The 22,819-nt window shown below is 38.7% G+C and overlaps 1 protein-coding gene across 5 annotated transcripts in view; it reads right to left on the reverse strand.

Annotated features, from left to right (window-relative positions):
• ATP13A4 (ATPase 13A4) overlaps nucleotides 1–22,819 on the reverse strand; it is a 126,367-nt gene that overhangs the window by 67,222 nt on the left and 36,326 nt on the right. For all 5 annotated transcript variants that reach the window (XM_004745283.3, XM_045088728.1, XM_013052609.2 and 2 more), the window contains exons 3-5: nucleotides 11,745–11,891; nucleotides 7,362–7,432; nucleotides 7,192–7,272 (exon numbers count right to left, since the gene is read on the reverse strand). In XM_004745283.3, coding sequence (XP_004745340.1) covers nucleotides 7,192–7,272; nucleotides 7,362–7,432; nucleotides 11,745–11,891 — 299 coding nt within the window. The remainder of the gene's footprint in view (nucleotides 1–7,191; nucleotides 7,273–7,361; nucleotides 7,433–11,744; nucleotides 11,892–22,819) is intronic.

The following is a 22,819-nucleotide window of genomic DNA, read 5'->3' on the forward strand; positions in this document are numbered from 1 at the left end:
TTTTTCTCTTTCTTATAACTATTTTATCATATCAATGCCTTTTAAAAATCTTTTTAAATTTTCATTGTTATGGTCATATTTTATCCTTTCATTGTATTTAACCTTATTTTTTGTACACATATAAGTTTTTTTTTTTTAATTTTGGGATAGAGTTTCTTCTAATAGACCAATATATACCCTAAATCTAGCACATGGCTTTGTTCTAGTATCCATCCTGATCACATTCTTTCCTCCTTTTTCTTTTTTTTTTAACCAACTTCTTATCAGTTACTTTTTTAGAATCCTTTTTTAATTTTCATCTTTACAGTCATATTCCATCCCTTCATTGTGTTTCCCTTATTTTTGTATATAGATAAGTTTTTTTTCTTTAAAATTTTGGGAAGGAGTTTCTTCTAAGAGACCAAAATACACCCAAAATCAAGTGTGTGGCTCTATTATATTCACCAGTCCAATATATATACATATTTTTTTTTCTTTTATTCCCCCTTTCTTCTCCCCACAGTTTTAGGTCACTTCTGATTTGGTTAGTGTATATTTTTCTGGAGTCATTGCTACCTTTTTAGCATTTTGTTTTCTCATTTATCTGTTCTTATCTGGATAAAATGACAAGATGGGAAAACTCACAAAAAAAAAAAAATGAACAAGAGGAAGTACCAATGGCTAGGGACCTAATCAATACAGACATTAGTAATGTGTCAGAACTAGAGTTAAGAATGATGATTATCAAAGTGCTAGCAGGGCATGAAAGAAGCATGGAAGATATTAGAGAATCCCTTTCTGGAGAAATAAAATCCTTTTCTGGAGAAACAAAAGAACTAAAACCTAACCAAGTTGAAATTTTGAAAAAACGCTATTAGTGAGGCACTATAAAAAATGGAGGCTCTTACTGCTAGGATAAATGAGGTAGAAGAGAGAATTAGTGATATAGAAGACCAAATAATAGAGAATAAAGAAGCTGAGCAAAAGAGAGACAAACAACCACTGGAGCATAGGAGGGGAATTCAAGAGATAAGTGATATCATTAGACAAAACAATATTAGAATAATTGGGATTCCAGAAGAAGAAGAAGAAAGAGAGGGGCAGAAAGTATATTAGAGCAAATTATAGCAGAGAATTTCGCTAATTTGGCAAAGGGAACAAGCATCAGGATCCAGGAGGCACAGAGAATGCCCCCTCAAAATCCATAAAAATATGTCCACACCCCATCATTTAAAGTGAAACTTACAAGTCTCAGTGACAAAGAGAAAATCCTGAAAGCAGCTCAGGACAAGAGGTCTATAACATACAATAGTGGAATTATTAGATTGGTAGCAGAACTATCCACAGAGATCTGGCAGGCCAGAAAGGACTGGAATGATATATTCAGAGCACTAAATGAGAAAAATATGCAGCCAAGAATACTATATCCAGCTAGGCTATTGTTGAAAATAGAAGGAGAGATAAAAAGCTTTCAGGAAAAACAAAAATTAAAAGAATTTGCAAACACCAAACCAGCCCTACAGGAAATATTGAAAGGCATCCTCTAAGCAAAAAGAGAGCCTAAAAGTAACAGGCCAGAAAGGAACAGAGACAATATACAGTAACAGTCACCATACAGGCAATACAATGGCACTAAATTCATATCTTTTAATAGTTACCCTAAATGTAAATGAGCTAAATGCCACAATCAAAAGACACAGGGTATCAGAATGGATTAAAAAAACAAGACCCATCAATATTCAATCTACAAGAAACTCGTTTTAGTCCCAAAGACACCTCCAGATTTAAAGTGAGGGGGGTGGAAAACAATTTACCATGCTAATGGACATCAAAAGAAAGCTGGGGTGGCAATTCTTATATCAGATAAATTATATTTTAAGCCAAAGACTATAATAAGAGATGAGGAAGGACACTATATCATACTTAAAAGGTCTGTCCAACAAGATCTAATAATTTTAAATACCTATGCCCCTAACATGGGAGCAGCCAACTATATAAACCAATTAATAACAAAATCAAAGAAACATAGCGACAATAATACAATAATAGTAGGGAACTTTAACACCCCCCATCACTGAAATGGACAGATGATCTAAGCAAAAGATCAACAAGGAAATAAAAGCTTTAAATAACATACTGGACAAGATGAACATTACAGATATATTTAGAACATTCCATCCCAAAACAACAGAATACACATTCTTCTCTAGTACACATGGAACTTCTCCAGAATAGACCACATCCTGGGTCACAAATCAGGTCTCAACCATTACCAAAAGATTGGGATCATTTCCTGCATAATGTCAGACCACAATGCTTTGAAACTAGAATTCAGTCACAAGAGAAAAGTTGGAAAAAACTCAAATACATGGAGGCTAAAGAACATCCTACTAAAGAATAAATGGGCCAGCCAGGAAATTAAAGGAGAATTTTAAAAATTCATGGGAACAAATGAAAACGAAAGCACAACTATTCAAAATCGTTGGGACACAGCAAAGGCAATCCTGAAAGGAAAGTATATGGCGATACAAGCCTTTCTCAAGAAACAAGAAAGGTCTCAAGTACATAACCTAACCCTACATCTAAAGGTGCTGGAGAAAGAACACCAAAGAAAGCCTAAACCCAGCAGAAGAATAGAAGTAATAAAGATCAGAGGAGAAACCAATGAAATAGAAACCAAAAAAAAAACAGTAGAAAAAATCAACAAAACTAGGAGCTGGTTCTTTGAAAGAATTAATAAGAGTGATAAACCCCTGGCCACACTTATCAAAAAGAAAAGAGAAAGGACCCAAATTAATAAAACCATAAATGAAAGAGGAGAGATCACAACCGATACCAAAGAAATACAAACAATTATAAGAACATATTATAAGCAACTATACACCAGCAAATTTAGCAATCTGGAAGAAATGGATGCATTCCTAGAGACATATAAACTAACAAAACTGATCCAGGAGGAAGTAGAAAACCTGAACAAACCCATAACCAGTAAGGAGATTGAAGCAGTCATTAAAAATCTCCCAACGAACAAGAGCCCAGGGCCAGAAGGCTTCAAGGGGAATTCTACCAAACATTTAAGGAAGAATTAATACCTGTTCTCCTGAAACTGTTCCAAAAAATAGAAATGGAAGGAAAACTTTTAAACTCCTTTTATTTTTTTTTTTTAATTTATTTATTTATTTGACAGAAAGAGATCACAAGTAGGCAAAAAGACAGGCAGAGAGAGAGGTGGGGGAAGCAGGCTCCCCACTGAGCAGAGAGCCCAATGTGGGGCTCGATCCCAGGACCCTGAGATTATAACCTGAGCTGAAGGCAGAGGCTTAACCCACTGAGCCACCCAGGTACCCCTAATCTCCTTTTATGACCTTAATCCCCAAACCAGAAAAAGACCCCATCAAAAAGGAGAATTACAGACCAATATCCCTAATGAATATAGATGCAAAAATTCTCACCAAAATACTAGCCAATAGGATCCAACTGTACCTTAAAAGGATTATTTACAACAACCAAGTGGGATTTATTCCTGGGCTGCAAGTTTTGTTCAACATCTACAAATCAGTCAATGTGATAAATACATTAATAAAAGAAAGAACAAGAACCATATGATACTCTCAATAGATGCTGAAAAAGTATTTGACAAAATATAGCATTTTTCTTGATCAGAACTCTTCACAGTGTATAGATAGAGTGTACATACCTCAATATCATCAAAGCCATTTATGAAAAACCCACTACAAATATCATTGTGAATGGGGAAAAACTGAGAGCTTTCTCCTAAGGTCAGGAACATGCATGGATGTCCAATATCACCACTGCTATTCAACATAGTACTAGAAGTCCTAGCCTCAGCAATCAGACAACAAAAAGAAATAAAAGGCATCTGAATTGGCATAGAAGTCAAACTCTCACTCTTTGCAGATGAAATGTTACTTTATGTGAAAGACCCAAAAGACTCCACTCCAAAACTGTTAGAACTCATACAGGAATTCAGTAAAGTATCAGGATATAAAATCAATGCACAGAAATCAGTTGCATTTCTATACACTAATAGCAAGACAAAAGAAAGAGAAATTAAGGGGTCGATCCCATTTATAATTGTACCCAAAACCATAAGATACCTAGGAATAAACCTAACCAAAGAAGCAAAGAATCTGTACTCAGAAAACTATAAAGTAAACATGAAAGAAATTGAGGAAGACACAAAGAAATAGAAAAGCATTCCATGCTCATGGACTGCAAAAACAAATATTTTGAAACTGTCTATGCTACCTAAAACAAACTACACATTTATTTCAATCCCTATCAAAATACCAACCTTTTTTTTTTTTTCAAAGAAATGGAACAACTAATCTTAAAATTTATATGGAACCAGAAAAGACCCTGAATAGCCAAAGGAATGTTGAAAAAGGAAACCAAATTTGGTGGCATCACAATTCCAGACTTAAAGCTCTATTACAAAGCTGTAGTCATCAAGACAGTATGGTACTGGCACAAAAACAGGCACATAGATCAGTGGAAGAGAATAGAGAGCGCAGAAATGGACCCTCAACTCTATGGTCAACTAGTTTTTGACAAAGCAGGAACGAATGTCCAATGGAAAAAGGACAGTCCCTTCAACAAATGGTGTTGGGAAAATTGTACAGCCACATGCAAAAGAATGAAACTGAACCATTTTGTGTGTGGACACCACACACAAAAATAGACTCAAAATGGATAAAGATATCAATGTGAAAAAGGAATCCATCAAATTCCTTGAGAAGAACACAGGCAACAACCTCTTCGACCTCAGCTGTAGCAACTTCTTCCTAGAAACATCGCCAAAGGCAAGGGAAGCAGGGGCAAAAATGAACTATTGGGACTTCATCAAGATCAAAAGTTTTTGCACAGCAAAGGAAACAGTCAACAAAATCAAAAGACAAATGACAGAATGGAAGAAGATATTTGCAAATGACATATCAGATAACAGGCTAGTATCCAAAATCTATAATAAACTTATCAAACTCAACACCCAAAGAACAAAGAATCCAATCAAGAAATGGGCAAAAGACATGAACAGACATTTCTGCAAAGAAGACATCCAAATGGCCAACAGACACATGAAAAAGTGCTCAACATCCCTCGGCATCAGGGAAATACAAATCAAAACCACAGTGAGGCACCACCTCACACCAGTCAGAACAGCTAAAATTAACAAGTCAGGAAATGACAGATGTTGGCGAAGATGCAGAGAAAGGGGAACCCTCCTACACTGTTGGTGGGAATGCAAGCTGGTGCAGTCACTCTGGAAAACAGCATGGAGGTTCCTCAAAACATTGAAAATAGAGCTACCCTACAATCCAGCAATCACACTACTGAGTATTTACCCTAAAGATAACAAATGTAGGGATCCAAAGGGGCAAGTGCACACAGAGACTTCTAGCAGTGATGTCCACAATAGCCAAACTATGGAAAAAACATAGATGTCCATCAGCAGATGAAGGGATAAAGACAATGTGGTGTATATACACAATGGACCATTATGCAGCCCATCAAAAAAATGAAATCTTGAATTTGCAATGATGTGGATGAAACTAGAGGGTATTATGTTAAGCGAAATAAGTCAATCAGAGAAAGCCAATTATCATATAATCTCTCTCACATGAGGAATTTGAGAGGCAGGGCAGGGAGTCGTGGGGGATAGGGAGGGAAAAAATGAAGCAAGATGGGATCAGGAGGGAGACAAACCATAAGAGACTCTAAATCTCAGGAAAAAACTGAGGTTTACTGGGGGATTGGTTGGGTGGCGGAGGGATAGGGTAGCTTGGTTATGGACATTGGGGAGGGTATGTGCTATGGTGAGTGCTGTGAAATATGTAAGCCTGATGATTCACAGACCTATACCTGTGGGGGAAATAATACATTGTATGTTAATAAAAAATAAAAAAATAAATTTAAAAAAGAAAGAAAAATTGTTGGGATCTCAATAGCTCTCGCACACAGTTATATAGCTCTTTAATTGAAAACCTAGAGCTGGGACGCCTGGGTGGCTCAGTTGGTTAAGCGGGTGCCTTCGGCTCAGGTCATGATCCCAGCGTCCTGGGATCAAGTCCCACATTGGGCCTCTTGCTCGGCAGGGAGCCTACTTCTCCCTCTGCCTCTGCCTGCCATTCTGTCTGTCTGTGCTTGCTCTCTCCCTCTCTCTCTCTCTGATAAATAAATAAATAAATAAAATAAAATAAAATTAAAGAAAAGAAAACCTAGAGCTATGTATCTATGATTATGCAGAGCAATGACCGATTAAGAGCTATTTTGCTGTTGGGAACACCAACCACTCTCTCCTTGCCTTCTGTATAGACTTTCAGTTCAAATAGATTGGGCAAATACATTAGAGCAGTGCCTCCTGAACTTTAATGTTCATACCGATGACTTCATGATCTTGTTAATGTGAAGACTCTAATTCAATAAGGATGATGCATGGTCTAAGATTCTGCATTTCTTTTTTTTTTTTTTAAGATTTTATTTATTTATTTGACAAAGAGAGAGAGAGATCACAAGCAAGGGGAGCAGCAGAGAGGAGTGGGAGAATCAGGCTTCCCAGTGAGCAGGGAGCCCGATGCAGGAATTGATCCCAGGACCCTGAGATCATGACCTGAACTGAAGGAAGATGCTTATCCAGCATCACCCAGGTGCCCCCAGATTCTGAATTTCTAACAAGTTTCTAAGTAATGCTGATGGCAAGGCTCTAGGTCCTCCAATTACTAAGAAACAGGGTGGAGGAAAATGTGAGAATCATAGAAACTTAGGACCAGCAAGAACTTTATAGGATCCTCCTTGCCTTATTAATAATTAGGCAACCAAATCCCAGAGATGAGAGGTTACTGGCTCAAAACCACACAGTGAGATTTTGAGAGATTCTAAACATTCCACACTGTTCCCTTCCTCTTCTTCTTCCACCTTCCATCTGTGTGACCTTGTTAGGGCCATCATACCTCTGTGAGTCTCAGATTTCTCATGTGTTACACTGGGAGGATAAGGACATTTGTTCTACCTCCCTGACAAGGTTGCTCTAATGAAGTGAAAAAATATATGTGCATGCATTTAATTTAACCATACTGAATAGAGCATTACAAGGTTTTCTGATATTGACCAGCTAAGATAACGATGTGTTGGGCTCTCTAGTTGCTAATGGTAACTGTCTTTTGGAGCTGATGTAGGTAACAGGAGGCATGGTACCTAATCTCTTGTTCTTCTTTTGTTAGACCTGATCCAAATTTTAGATGTATCTTGGCAGAACTGAGCCAGTCTTCCAAACAACTGAAATAACAATAATGAGAAAGACATATTTAGAAATAATATTTTTGAGATAAATTTCTCTTTTGAATGAAACTGCCAAAACAACTTACCCAATTTTCTGGAACTGTCCTTCTAAGTTGTTCCAAACATATCTTATTTTCTGCACTTTTATGCATCTCACCTGCAAAAGAAAAGTACTAAGAAAGTCTCTAGTTTAAGGATTTGTAAATACATAGCAGTTCAGTAGCTAAAGAAGCATCTGGGGAAGAAGCAAGGATAGAGCCCTAATATACTTAAAATGATCCTTTCCTAACTTACCCCAACCTTCCCTAATAACACAAGTGGCCTTCTCTATTAGAGGTTATTCAGTCAGTGTGTATCATGGGCCTACTATATGGATAAGCATGTGACTAAAACTTAGTCTCTGCATTCCACTATTTGATAATCCAACAAGTGAAAAAATGTTACAAATGAGAAAACTAGGGACACCTGGGTGGTGCAGTCGGTTAAGTGGCCGATTCTTGGTTTGGGCTCAGGGCGTGATCTCAGGGCCCCGACCTCAGGATTGTGAGGTGGTAGAGTCCCAGGTAAAGCTCTGCTCTGAGGTTGGCGTTTACTTGAGATTCTCTTTTCCTCTCCCTGTAACCCTCCTTCTTCTGCTCATGCATTCCCTCTTTCTCTCTCTTTCTCTCCCTCAAATAAATAAAAATCAATCTCAAAAAAAACAGAGAGAGAAAACTATACCATACAGTCAAACATATACATGTCAAACAAATAAAAATACAATAAAGTAAAATTTGTAGTACTGAAATGTAGAAATATAGAGAGGACAGATGTCTGAAGGCATCATGAAGGAGATGACATCTGAGCTGCAGCCCTGAAGAGTTGGAAGACTTTTGCTCAAATGAGAAGGAAAAGGGGCATTTCAAAGAGATTATGCACAAGTTAGTCATGGGGAGGGACAAATGAGTGGCCCCATTTGACTCCAGACTGGAAAATGAGTCTAGAAAGATAAAGATAAATTAATAAAGAGCGTACAGCCTTAAATGCTAGGATGAGGTATCTAGGGCATTTTCTTGTAGACAATGGACTTGCAGAGAGAACTACAGAGGAGACAATGACAAAGATCAGACAGGGAGCAGGTTCTAGAAGACAGTGAGCAAGCTATTGCAAGAAAATGTGCTCCAGGAAGTGAGGGTCTAAGGGAGTGGGCAGTAAGAAGGGAAAGTAAGGTTCTTGCTGATGGCAATTAGGCATTCTTGTTTCTGAATTTCTTTAAGCAACTTTATATGCACATCTGAATCTCTGTCACCTAGTGATGTAACTGATGCAACTGAACACAAAGCAAGACTGTCATACGGTTATGGAGCCATGCTTATAACCTCATTTTGCCCACTGGAATTAACTAGCAAGCTTTTAAAAATACTAATGTTGGGTTCCACCCCCAGGTAATTCCTATTTCATTTGTCTGGGTTGCAACCTGTCCATAAATACTCTTAAATTTTCTTCGGATAGTTCTAATGTGCAAAGTTGAGAAATGGTGTTCTTCCTTTTACAGCTTCTCTGATAATTATGTCCTTGAGAAATTCAAGTAAATTTTTCTACGCCTAAGTTTCCCCATGAATAAATTGAGGCAATTGAGCCTATTATCCATGGTAGCTCTTCTGAGTATGTTCTAGACCCATAAATAGGATAGTCCATATAAAGGTTAGATAAATTCTAGAACTGGTAGAGCATATAGCTGAAATATAATAAGGGTCCAACAAATTTTTTTTTGTAAATAAGTGAATGAATGCTTTGTACAACAACATGACAACTAGAAATAGAGGTTAAATCCCTAAACTTCAACACCTGGGTTACACTAAATGAATCTCAACACTGTTCAATAAATATATGTGTGTGCACATGGATGTGCACACACACACACATTCATAGTTACCCAGTAAGAGTGTTAAATGCTGTATGTTTTATTTTACAGAATGGACTTATTTCAGCAAGACTCATTGCAAAATAACTTTAAAAACTAAATCCTACTTTCCAATTGATTTTTAATCTATAAAGTTAGAGTGCACTGCCACTGGGAGTGATTCTTCCTTCACAAGCTTCAAGATGGAGTAAAGAAAAAGTACATGAAGGCAGTCATGGCCCATGTTGAGACTTCACACTTCCTGCCTCACACTTGCCATTCTTGTTCAGTCCCTGTAATTCTGTAAACAGAGCTGGACTGTACTCACAGCTACTGTCTGTTGAGGACTTGGGGGCCTTTCACACATTCTCTTTAGTCTTGTTCATCATCCTCTGGCACAACAGGCATTACTTTCACCTTTACTCCATCCTTCATCCCTGAAGTTCATTTTGATTAAATCATTTGCCCAAGAACACACTTATTCAGAGGCCAGGGTCAAATTTGAACCCAAACCCATCTGGCTCCAAAGTCCAGTCTCTCAAAGGATATAATGTTCAAACAAGTCTCAGAAGAAGATCTGAAAAATCCCATCACTGCCAAGATTCAAGCTGAAGAAAGTGAGGGTTGCCTCCTTTATTAATTCCCTAGGTTCAAAATTCTGAGTTAGAACATGTTTAAAGGGCAAGCTATGGGAGAATGTGAGGGCCCTGCTCCATTAGGGAGCCTAAATCCACACTGAGATTGAGAAGCTAATAAAATATAATGGACACAGAACATTAACAGGTGAAGGCAGCAATAACGGAGAATAAAGAGGTTACTGGTAAATTTTACCTCAGGCCAAAAAATAGAAAGCTCCATTATCTCCTGATAATTTCTTGAGTCCATTCATCACAGAGTGAGAAGAATGATCCCATCAAAGACCTTTCAAATATCTTTAACATTCCCCTAGCAGGAATCATTTCTGCCTGGAGTCTCTCTGCTTCCCTTATCCCATTCAGAGGCTCTGGACGCAAGTAAGAGGATGTGAAGTACAATATTTGCATGGGGTGAAGTTTCTTTGCCCGTTTCCTGGAACTTCAGACCAGGAAATAGTAATTAGGACATCAGGGGTATGCAGTGGGGTGATTGTCATCTTTCTTCTCAGAATCAGGAACCTTGTCTCTCCCCAGGCTTCCTGCTCCTCATTTGTTGTTGGAACACGTTGTGAGAGCATCCTGTTTAACAGGTTAAGCACTGGGTTTTCCTTTTGCCTGTGATTCCCACAATAATCCTTAGAGTCTCCTCTTCGCCTGCACTTGCACGCCTGACAGAGCTCTTTTGCAGCAGGTCTCCAAACTCTCCCTGCAGGGCCTGAATGGTTGTCCTGTCCGTACTGTTGCTCTTCTCACTATCCCATTCAGTATTGTCATGGCTGAGCCTGTGGAACCTCCCTCAATTTCAGGGAAAGTTTCTGTCCTTTATGAATGTAGCTTAGGACGGTTCACAAATCACCTTAATATCTCATCTTAAGTTTACAACGGCCTGAGAAACAGGCACAGGAGTTATTGCTCTCATTTTATAAGCAAGAAGCTCAAGGCTCAGAGAGGCAGTAATTACCCAAACTCTCTAAGCCATATGTGGTAAATGAAGATATCAAGCCTGGGGCCAGGGCTTTCCATTTCAAAACCTCTGTCCCATCTTTACATTTTGATTATTTAAGCATTTCTTCATCTTGTTGTCCACTTATTTGTTTGATGCAATTAGAAAAGGTGGAGGTCAGTAACAATCTCAGGTACATAAAATTGATTTGGGATGCCTACTTACCCAGGTGAATGACCACCTGTTAGTTGAAGGTGTTAGTTGAAGGTGTTTGACCTCTTTTGTTTTTGTTTTTTTAGGAAATTAAGACAACTGGATGATAACAATTGACAATAGAGAAACTGCTCAGCAATTGACTTTTATTATTTTTAAAAATTGACCTTGAGCTCATAAAACTAAACAGCTGTCTACACATACATAAATTTAAGAGAAAATAGTTGTCTTATAAACTATGCCTTTATTATGAATGTTAGCTAGTCATAATCCAGGTAGTATTAATTTAATATGGAGAACAGGGAGTAACCAAATACATTTTTGAAAGACAGAACTCAAAATAAGGTCATTTTGAAGACATAAGAAAAGACCCTAGGATGTTTCTGGGCAATTACCTTTAAGTAAGAGAAACCCTGTTTCATACATTATCACACAAGCTCTGATGGTACTAAGAGCTAATGTGTACTGAGCATCTACTGTGCACCTGGCACCGTATTATTCTTTGTATTCCTTAACTTATTGAATGTCATCAATGAACAGTAGAGGTAGGCATTGTCATCAGCATTCCATACATGAGAAAACAGGTTCAACAGAACTTAGTAACAGATCCAAGGCTGTACTGTTTAAAAAGATGAAGCTGAGATTTGAACTCAGCTCTGTCTACCTCCAAAGTGCATGTTCTTTATAACGTTCTATGCATACTGTAGAGGATTGGCACAGTGGAGAATCTAAACTTATATTTTGGGGAAGAACGATTACATGTCTCTAGCATCAGCAGTTACCATAGTTTACTTACCTTTAGGTCTGGCTTTCTGATGGCTCTGTTTATGATGTACTCCTCATCTGTAATGACAGGGTGGTCAGGAGTGACACCTAACTCGCTGTTTAATGATGACAGGTGGATCCACATTACCTTTTTCCGTGAGTAAGTTTGGAATTCATCCTGAGGAAATAGACACCAAAACCCCCATGAAGATGAGAGAAGTCATAAGGCTAAAATTCAACATAGGAAACATCATTTTATTATAATCCTGCAAGTTTTTGGAGTTAATAAACATTCTACACAAAATCACATGCCCTTGAACACTAGTAGATAGAAAGCCTTGAAGGAAAAAGCCTGTTATCATTTATTGAAGAATCTGGATGTGACTATGAGGCAATGCCCTGTATAACAAAATTCAAGGGTAGGGAGGTAGATTCCCAGAAAAGAGCTAGTTTTCCCTCTTACCCTTCAACCCGTGAGGCCACAGCCAGATGCGAATTTTCACAAAGGGGGAAAAAAAAGGCAAAAAGCAAGCACTCTAAAGGGCTTCTGTGGGTTTCTGAGGATGGGGAAACCAGATCAGTCAAAGCATCCCAGGACTTCCAGACCTAACTTCGATTCTACCTCTTCCAGGTCAGCCCCTGTAACACCATTTGGGGGTAGGGGACTACCACTATCCTTACTCCAGAAGATCCTAACTGCCCTCTCTTGTGCTCCTAATCACTTTCTTATTTTTTTAAATTATTATTTAAACTATACAGTTAACCACTGTATAGTACATCATTAGTTTTTGGTGTAGTGTTCAAGGACTCATTAATTGTGTACAACAACCAGTGCTCATCACAACACGTGCCCTCCTGAATACCCAACACATCATTACCCTATCCCCCCACCTCCCTCCTTTCTGAAATCCTCAGTTTGCTTCCCAGAGTCCAGAGTCTCCGATGGTTTGTCTCCAGCACTGATTTCTTCCCATTAAGTTTTCCCTTACTTCCCCTGTGGCCCTCTGTGCTATTCTTAATGTTTCACATATGAGTGAAACCATAGGATAATTGTCTTTCTCTGCTTGACTTATTTCACTTAGCATAACCCCCTCCAGTTCCATCTTAATCAGTGTTTGCTTTGTATTCTCTTAGTTCACCTAGACCACTGGAAGGTAGAAAACATGTTTTATTGTCCCTTATATCCCTGTCCATGTGGAGAACTGTGACCTGCCCAGTGAAAGTGAATGAATGGATGTTTGTCCGTGACTGAATGCATGGATTGAAGGCGCCCAAAGGTAACTGTCAAAAGGTTAGCATAGGTAGGATTCAAGAAGGTACCTTCCTTCATGATCTTAACTGAAACCTCTTCCTTTGAAGTTCACTGCTGACTTCATCACAGAATGAAAATAGAATGAGTAGCGCTGGATTGAGTAACAAGTACTACAATGGTACCTCAGAGACAGACACAGTAATAACTGTGGTTATTATCTAGAATGAGCAAATCTTTTTTTTTTCATAAAAAACAAGACTGATTTATTTTACAATGTAAGCATTAAAAAAGTTTTACTCTTATATGTAAATTACAAGAAAAATATGACAGGCAAGTATTTGTAACATATACAATGAAGGGTTAATACTTTGTTGGTGCAAACTAGAAGACAAACACTGAAAGTAAAACTGAAATAACAATTCAGAAAAGACAAAAAGGTGAAATGTGAATATCGAAGGTTGGGTTAATAAGTAATAGAAATCCGGTGAAAACAATGAAGATCCATAGTTTATGTACAAAAATAGGAAATATTTTCAAAATGATAAAGGTATTGTTAGAGAGGCATCTCCACAGGTTAGTGAGATCTCTTTAACAAAGCAAATTTGACAGTTACATATGATTTATTTTTTAAAATCATATTTATAACCTTGTAATTTTATTTTTAGAAATGTACCCCTAAACAACAACCATAAATATTTTTAAAAACCCACATTTATGCAAAAAGATGTTCATCATTTTTACATTAACAGTTTTAAACAACTAAAAACGATGTCAAAGTCCAAAAGAATTAAATGGAATGGGTAAATCTTTTATTTATTTATTTATTTATTTATTTGCAGCATAACAGTATTCATTATTTTTGCACCACACCCAGTGCTCCATGCAATCCATGCCCTCTATAATATCCACCACCTAGTACCTCGACCTCCCACCCCCCGCCCCTTCAAAACCCTCAGATTGTTTTTCAGAGTCCATAGTCTTTCATGGAATGGGTAAATCTTATGCATAAAATCCACTAGGATGACTGGGACACCTCAGGAGCTAGGAAGGAGGCAAGGGAAGTCCAGCCTGAAAAATAATTTGATGCCTAAGGAATGTAGATCAGAGCTAGGAATTGTCTCCACCAAACCCACATTTGTGGAGAAGAGTATACCAGGTGCTGCTGCAAAAGGACAAGAGCAGAAGATACACTTGTTGTTGGAGCTAATCTCTTACATTGATTTTCCTCAAGAGAAGCCCACCTCCATGGCTTTGCTCCTTTAGCTTCCTCAGCCTGGATTACACGTCCTTCTTTACTCTCTTTAAGCCTTCATAAGGCTAGACCCTAACCATCCTATGGGGTCCAGCTCAAATTTCACATTACGGGAACCTCTTCAATTCCTTTTTCCCTAAAATATCAGGGTACTTGAACCTTTACCTGTCACCTTATCACTCCTCTTGAACTATGAGTAGGGACTGCTTCTGATGGGTATCTGTGTTCAGCCAGGCCTAACACAGCTTCTGAGAGACAGCCAGAGACTAAACCGGGGAGAGATAGAGAAGTAGGGTAGAGGCAGAAGAGGGGAAAGCAAAGCAAAAGGTGTAGGGAGAGAAGGGAGGACGAGGAGGGAAGAGAAAGAAAGGGAAGGCGAAGGAACGGGACAGACATAAGGAAGGCGGAAAGTAGGTTTTTAGGCTCTGTAGGTAACTTCTTTTAATTCTAAAAACCAGTAAGTATATAACTAAATCAAATTAGATTTCTATGAAGTTACCTACAGAGCCTAAAAATGACAGAAAATGGTTACATATCTAATGACTGAGCCACTGAACTGGTGGACACATTCTGGGTGTTGTGGGATAGGCAACAACTCCATAGGACATATCTTGACAATGATACAGTTCAGCATTATATGACTTTGCCTTTGATCATGTCAAAGGGGATATTGTTGTAAGGGGGTTTTGTTTGAACATCTAACAATAAGAAGAAATAGTTAACATTTATTTAGCATTTCTGTTCCAAGTATTCCATCAGCAAGGCTCAGGCCAGACCAGTCTGGTATGGGCAGCGAGGCCAGAACCGAGACCTGAAGCCAGGTCTTCCTACTCCAAATCTTGACTCCTTCCTCTTTGTTTCAACAAGTTGTCCGTGTTTTTTTGCTCATGTATGAAAATTACCATGAAATCTGCATTATGTAACAAATAGCATCCAATTTTTCACAATCTCTGCTCTTTTGGCAGCAGAGAATCTGATTCTTAAAACCAAGCTGTCAACCCTTGGCCCCGTGAGGCAGCAAACAGACCTCTTGATTATAATGCCTAAAAAGGGAATGGCGAAGTGGAATACTGGAACTCCCAAGTTCTTCCAGGTCAATGATAATCTAATGCACCAACTCCATGACTTCATCTAGCTCAGTATGTAACCAAAAATTGATCTATATGCCTCCATCTTATTACATAACCTGTATCATATTTAAATCAAAGGTGTTTGGATATAGTTGCCTTTAAGTTTATTTCTTACCATCACTCTTAACCGCCCCCCCCCAACTCCTATAACCCATAATTCTATATAATGCAAATGTATAAATATTTTTTTTTTTTTTTTGAAAGAGAGAGTGCATGGGTGCATGTTGGGGGTGGGAGGGGCAGCAAAGCGAGCCCCACCTCATGCTCTATTTCTCCACCCTGAGGTGGGGAATCATGACCTGAGCCAAAATCGTGTCAGATGTCCAACACTTAACCAACTGAGCCACCCAGATCACTGATATAATGCAAACTATAATTCTATAGGTCTAGGAAAGATACCAATAGAGAGACGATCATTTTTCTTAGAGTGGGTAATAATATTGATTTTTCTCATTTATTGCCATGTTAAACACTCTGTAAAATTATTCACTTTTACCCCTGGGGATAAAAATATATTATATGTTTATAAAAATTAAAAATTAAAAAAAATATATTCATTTTTTTTAAGAAATTTACCCAACTTTTTAAGAAAAAAAGAGCAGGTAAAAAATTGGAGGGGAAAGTGTGTCAGTTGTGAGGTGTTCGCTCTGGTTAACACCAACAGCTTCTCCCAGTTTTTGGTCTGGCGTTGCCCAATATGAAAAAAGCACAACCCCTTCCTGAACAGATTTCAGGTCTGAACCATCTTGACCATCAGTGCAACTCTCTGAGCCTAATTTTCTGCATCCGGCAAGCGGGGCTGAGAATACCACATGTCACGGGTGTTTGAAGAATTAAATGCAATAACACATAATGCACCTGGTCCACAGTCTGGCCTGTTGCTGAATGCAACAAATACTGGTTGGCCTATGGCTCTGTGCCTTATTTTCCATAGCATTTTGTTCCTGAGAGCTTTCTGTAAATAGGACTTCGTTTTCCCTTTGAGGAAATGTGAGAGTCTCTGAGAGCTTTCTATTTATTTTTCCTTTCTGAAAAAGAAGCAGTTTTACCTGGAAATGGCTATTCCACTTCACTCTGTTTCTCAGCTCTCTCAAGCAGTTAATGATCCTGAAGAGACTTAAGTGAACCGGAGGAGCGACCTCTTTAAATAACTGCTTTGTAATGCAAATAAGCCAAACTGTTTGCTTGGCAAGTCTAGACTTTTAACACCTCCAGGCTCCTTGAGCAGGCTTTACCTTCTTTTTATCAAGAGAATTAACCAGCTCAGTCCCTGAATTTAAAGAGTAGAATTTAAAATAATTCAAGAGTGCCTTTCAAAGAACTGAATGTACACAGGGGCACTTTGTTTGACCTAGGTGTGGGGGTAGTGGCGAGGAGTTGGGGTGGGGGGTGGCCACTGGGCATTTTTTAATTTCCTGTGGTCTTGGGATTTCTGAACTTTGAAATGCCAGGCTAACTTTTATATTTGCATAAAGTGAGTGGCCTTGCTTCTCTTCTTACAACTTTTTGTAATACACATCTGTTGGAATTTCAGAGTAGTGTAATGGTCACTTTAAGTTCATGCCAATGCTGTGACTGACCTTGTGTAGGAGTTTGCTACGCAAAATGTACTTTTGAGATTGCCCTAAGAAGAAAAATGACTGAGGGTGCCTGGGTGGCTTAGTTGGTTAAACGTCTGTCTGCCTTTGGCTCAGGTCATGATCCCAGAGTCCCAGGATTGAGCCCTATGGGCTCCCTGTTCAATGGGGAGCCTGCTTCTCCTTCTCCCTCTGCCCCTCCCCCTGCTTATGCTCTCTCTCAAATAAATAAATAAAATCTTTACCAAAAGAAATAATAATAATAATAAAAGAATAAATTTAAAAAGATGAGGAAAAGTAACCCATTGCAAGGTTCCAAAGAGGTATCAGAATGGCAGTATTTTTCATTTGGACGTGGATACATCGTAATGCTAAAAACATAAACTCTAGCTAAGATGAAGTACTTAGAGGATTATGAATAAAGTAATAATAACTTACATTTTTCAGGTTCTTTCTAGAACACTATCTTTAGTCTTTACAGACCCATGATTTTGGCAAAATATTATTCTTTTTATCTTTAATTATCACTCTTTTCTTTCCTTCTCCTTCTTGGTCATATCCATTGATACTCTTAATAGCTTGGCCTAATATTCCCAAAGTTGCTTAGCTGGAAAAAGTTGACATTGGCTAGAACGTAGGATTTAGTTATAAAATAGAGAAAGAAAGTTCTGTGCATTGAAGAAATCTCTCACTAATTATTGTCTCAGTACTCTTGGGACATGTTGCCAGATAAAGGGGAGAGGTGTAGTGGTATGGAGACAGGACAAAGCAGGAAAGTTCTATGACAAAACAAGAGCTATATCTATGTTTGTATACCAAAAAAAAAAAAAAAAAAAAAAGGAAATTCTGAACAATTCAGCATATACTTTTGGGGAGATTAAGTATTTTGCTTGTATTCATGATCATTTTCTGAAGGAAGAATAGGTAGTGAGTTTGCTAACTGTCCAAAATGTCTGGAGATGCGGGGCATAGTAAGAAGTAACAAATAGGGGCGCCTCGGTGGCTCATTTGGTTGGGCAACTGCCTTCAGCTCAGGTCACAGTCCCGGAGTCCCGGGATCGAGTCCCCATCGGGCTCCCAGCTTCATGGGGAGTCTGCTTCTCCCTCTGACCTTCTTGCCTCTCATGCTCTCTCTCACTGTCTCTCTCTCAAATAAATAAAATCTTAAAAAAAAAAAAAAAGAAAGAAAGAAAGAAAAAAAGAAGTAACAAATAAAAAGTCAAAATTGGTTTTACAAAGTGTGTAGTAACCCAGGCCCATGGCATGCCTACACGCCAGGCCTGGATTTCATCAAAGCACCTCACACGCACCCTCTCATTTATTTCTCATGACAATACGGCAAGTACTACTGTTAGCGCCACTTAGCACAAGAAGAGTAAGGAGAGGCAAAGTGGGTGGGGGCGTGCTAAGTTAACTTACCTGTTATGCATTGGTTCCAAGGTTGAAGGCCTATCCCCCAGTGTGAGTGCATTTGGAGATAAAGACTTCAGGAAGTAATTAAGATTAAGTGAGGCCATAAGGGTGAGATCCTAATGCAATAGGACTGATGCCCTTATGAGAAGAGAAATAATCAAACTCTCCCTTTAACACGTGGGAACACAGAGAGAGGGTATTTGGTCCTTTGCAAGCCAGAAGAAAGGTCTCACCAGGAACTAATCCTGCCAACACCTTGATCTCGAAATTCTAGCTTCCAGAACTATGAGAAAATAAGTTTTTATTGTTTAAGGTACCCCATCTGTGGTATGCTATTATGGTAGCCTAAGCTAATACATTGCTCAAAGTAGGTCAAGAGCAACACTGGGAATAAACCCAGGCAGTCAGGCTCCAGACTCCACTCTTCTACCATTTTACAGTATTGCCTCTGTGGAGCCTGCTGACCAGCCAGAGGGTAATAAGATCCCCAGTTCCAACTCCAGTTCAGCTCTGGACAGTTTCACTGCTTACAGCTATGGGACCCTGAACTTTTCTTAAAAGTTCTCTATGCTGGGGCGCCTGGGTGGCTCAGTGGTTTAGGCCGCTGCCTTCGGCTCGGGTCATGGTCTCGGGGTCCTGGGATCGGGTCCCGCGTCGGGCTCTCTGCTCAGCGGGGAGCCTGCTTCCCTCTCTCTCTCTCTCTGCCTGCCCCACATCTACTTGTGATTTCTCTCTGTCAAATAAATAAATGAAAAAAAAAAAAAGTTCTCTATGCTTCCATCTGTATGTAAAATGGCAGGGGAGGGGAGGGAGGGAAATAATCTCTACCAGAAAAGAACATGTGAGGCAACATATTTGCAAATATCTTGCAAAATGTAAATCACAATACAAACGGCCCTCTGTTAGTAATCACAATGGTATGGTACTGGCACAAAAAAAAAAAAAAAAAAAAAAAAAACACATAGATCAGTGGAATAGAATAGAAAACCCAGAACCAAACCCACAGTTATATGGTTGGTTAATCTTTGACAAAGTAGGGAAGAATATGCAATGACAAAAACACAGTTTCTTCAACAAATGGTGTTAAGAAAATGGACAGCTACGTGCAAAAGAATGAAACTGGACCAATTTCTCACACCGTACATAAAAATAAATTCAAAATGGATCAATGGCCTAAATGTAGGACCTAAAACCATAAAAACCCTAGAACAGGGAAACCTGGATGGCTCAGTCAGTTAAGCATCTGCCTTCAACTCAGGTCATAATCCCAGGGTTCTGAGATTGAGTCCCACATCAGGCTCCTCACTCAGTGGAAGTCTGCTTCTCCCTCTGCTTGCCACTCTCCCTGCTCGCTCTCTCTCTCTCTCTCTCTCTGACAAATAAATAAATAAAATCTTTTTTTTTTTTTTTAAATCCTAGAAGAGAGCACACGTGGAAATTTCTCCTACATCAGCCATAGCAACATTTTTACTAGATAGGTCTTCTGAGGCAAGAGGTAATAAAATTACCTCTTCTGAGGCAATAAAAGCAAAAAAAAAAAAACCTATTAAGACTACGTCAAAATAAAAACTTACGCGCAGTGAAGGAAACAATCAACAAAACTGAAAGGCAACCTTATGGGTGGGAAAAGATATTTGCAAATAACACATCTGATAAAGGGTTAATATCCAAAATATATAAAGAACTGATACAGCTCAACACCCAAAACACAAATAATCCAATTAAAAAATAGACAGAAGACATGAACAGACACTTTTCCAAAGAGGACATACAGATGGCCAAAAGACAAATGAAAAGATGTTCACATCATTCATCATCAGGAAAATGTAAGTCAAAACTACAATGAGATATCACCTCATACCTGTCAGAATGGCTAAAAAACACAAGAAACCAGTGTTGGTGAGGATGTGGAGGAAAAGGAGTCCTCATACACGTTGGTGGGAATGCAAACTGATGCAGCCACTGTGGAAAACAGTATGGCTGTTCTTCAAAAAATAAAAATAAAAATAAAACTACTGTATGATCCAGTAATTGCAGTACTGGATATTGACACAAAAAAATACAAAAACACTAATTTGGAAGGATATATGCACCCTTACGTTTATTGCAGCATTGTTTACAATAGCCAAATTATAGAAGCAGCTCAAGTGTCCATCAATAGATGAATGGGTAAAGAAGATGCGCGCGTACGCGCGCACACACACACACACACACTCACTAGAATATTATTCAGCCAAAAAAGAATAAAATCTTGCTGTTTGCAAGCCATGGATGAAGCAAGAGAGTATAATGCTGAGTGAAATAAGTCAGTCGAAGAAAGACAAATACCACCTGATTGCACTCACATGTGGAATTTAAAGAACAAAACAAACAAGCAGAAGAAGACAAAAGAGAGAAACAAAGAGAGACAAATCAAGAAGCAGACTTTTACTGGAAGGGAGGTGGGAGGGGAGTGGGTATAATAAATGATTAGGATTAAAGTGTACACTAAAAAACATTTGTCAATAAATAAATAGCCCTGTGTTATGAAGGACAAACTATTTTTCTTAACATAGAATCATTTCTGATAGGAAAGCCCACAGAATCTCAGGGCTCTCTGGTTGGATGTCTAAGGGAAAACCATGTTGAAATAAGGGGTGGGGAAATGTGATTTAGAAGAGGGAATGTGTACCTAAAAGAAATATAATACTGTCTTCTCTTACTTTCTCAGCCTTGACTCTTCACTTTAACATCTTTGTAAGAAAAGTGCTGGTAAAAACCATGAGACCATTTATTACAGATTAAATTCAATTTATTTAATTGTATTAAATAAATATTGAGCACCTGCTGTGGCCACGTACTAGATGATGTGGAGAGTGAAAAGTAAGTCACAGTTACTGTCTTCAAAAAGCCTATAATCTAATAAAATAAAAACTATAAATAAAGGAATATAGGATAGTGAGGAAAAACTCTGGTTTTAGAGGGTCAGAAGACATGTGCAAGTTCTTTGTCCACACTATTACCTTTTCCTGGGCCATTTCCCATGTGCCCCTCCCCAACAGGCACCATCACCTTTTGACTCATTATCCTTTGGAGACTGGAAAGCCTCCTTGACTTGGTCAAAGCCCTGTCCTGTCTTACAATCTTACCATAACTATGAATCTTTCCTGAGCAGCACTTATAACAATTAGATATTTATATTTATTTGTTTAGTGATCTAGTAAACTTCATGAGGTCAAGAACTTTGATTTGACTAATTGTTATACCCCACTCCCTGGCCAGAGTTAGCCCTGTGGCTGGCACACAATCTGTGTTCATCAAATTTATGAAGGAGGGGAGGAGGGAAAGAGGGAGCGAGGAGGGAGGGAGGGAAATCCTGGGGGACATTTACTAGGCTTTCTAGACCGCAAAGCTGTTATCTGTATCCTCATCTGTAAAATAGAGACAGATGATAGTGCCCATTTCCCAGGGTTGTTATGGAAGTTATATGAAATAGTCAATGAAATTCTGTGTTATAAAATGTGAAATGAATAGCATATTTTCATACAGGGCAGATTGCAAAAAGCATTATAGCAGTCAGAGGTGAAAATACGTAACTCAAAGAGAATGAAGGAAAGGTAATTAATTCCCCCCAGAATTGAGGCAGGGAATGGATCAGCAGGGGAAAAGGAGGTAGACGGCTGAGGGACGACTGGGTTTTCACAAATAGCAGTAGAACACCTACTTTCTATACTCGTGCGTGTGAGTGTGTGCATGTAGGAGTTGACTCCTCACCAGAATGCCACTCTACTGGACAGGGATTTCCATCTGTTTGGGTCATAACTGTATTCCCGGTACCTATAACAATGTCTGGTACATGATTGGCACTCAGGAAGTATTTAGCGAATGAATAAATAACTGAATGCATGAACAGGTTAGAAAATAGCAGAAGAAATGTTATGAGTAAAAGCAAAGACAAAAAGTGCCTGGCTCCCTTGGGAAACGGCATTGATGGGAGGCACCTGGGCTTGGAGAGACCAGACTACGGAGAAGGAGGGAAAGATGAGTCTGGGATCCAGAATATGTGAATACAAATATTGGTGGCTAAGAGGATCCCGGGGCTGGTGGTCTTCGGATGCCATTTGCATGGCCGAGTTGCAGAATTTCTGAGTTTTCTAAGACCCCAAGCACTGACATCTTTAGGTGAAACTGAAGAAAAATGCTCCCCATTAAAACACTGAAATAAAACAACCTGACTCAGCCTAGTAACCAATCATCACATTCTCCTCTGCACATCATGAGTCTTTGACAACATGTCACATATGACAGGAAAGGGAAAAAAAATGCATCTGTAATTATAATAAAGATGAAAACTATGGAAATTATCAGGAGCATCTGAATTCAAAACACCAATGAATGTAAATCATGCTATTTGCATAGAAATGTGGCAACCCTACAGATATCAGTTAAAATTCAGAAGTAGATGAATAATGAATAAAATGCCACTTTTAAAATTACAAAATA

The sequence above is a fragment of the Mustela putorius genome, unplaced genomic scaffold (genome assembly GCF_011764305.1).
Source record: "Mustela putorius furo isolate JIRA1106 unplaced genomic scaffold, ASM1176430v1.1 tig00003834_pilon_pilon_pilon, whole genome shotgun sequence".
NCBI classification, from domain to species: Eukaryota; Metazoa; Chordata; class Mammalia; order Carnivora; family Mustelidae; genus Mustela; species Mustela putorius.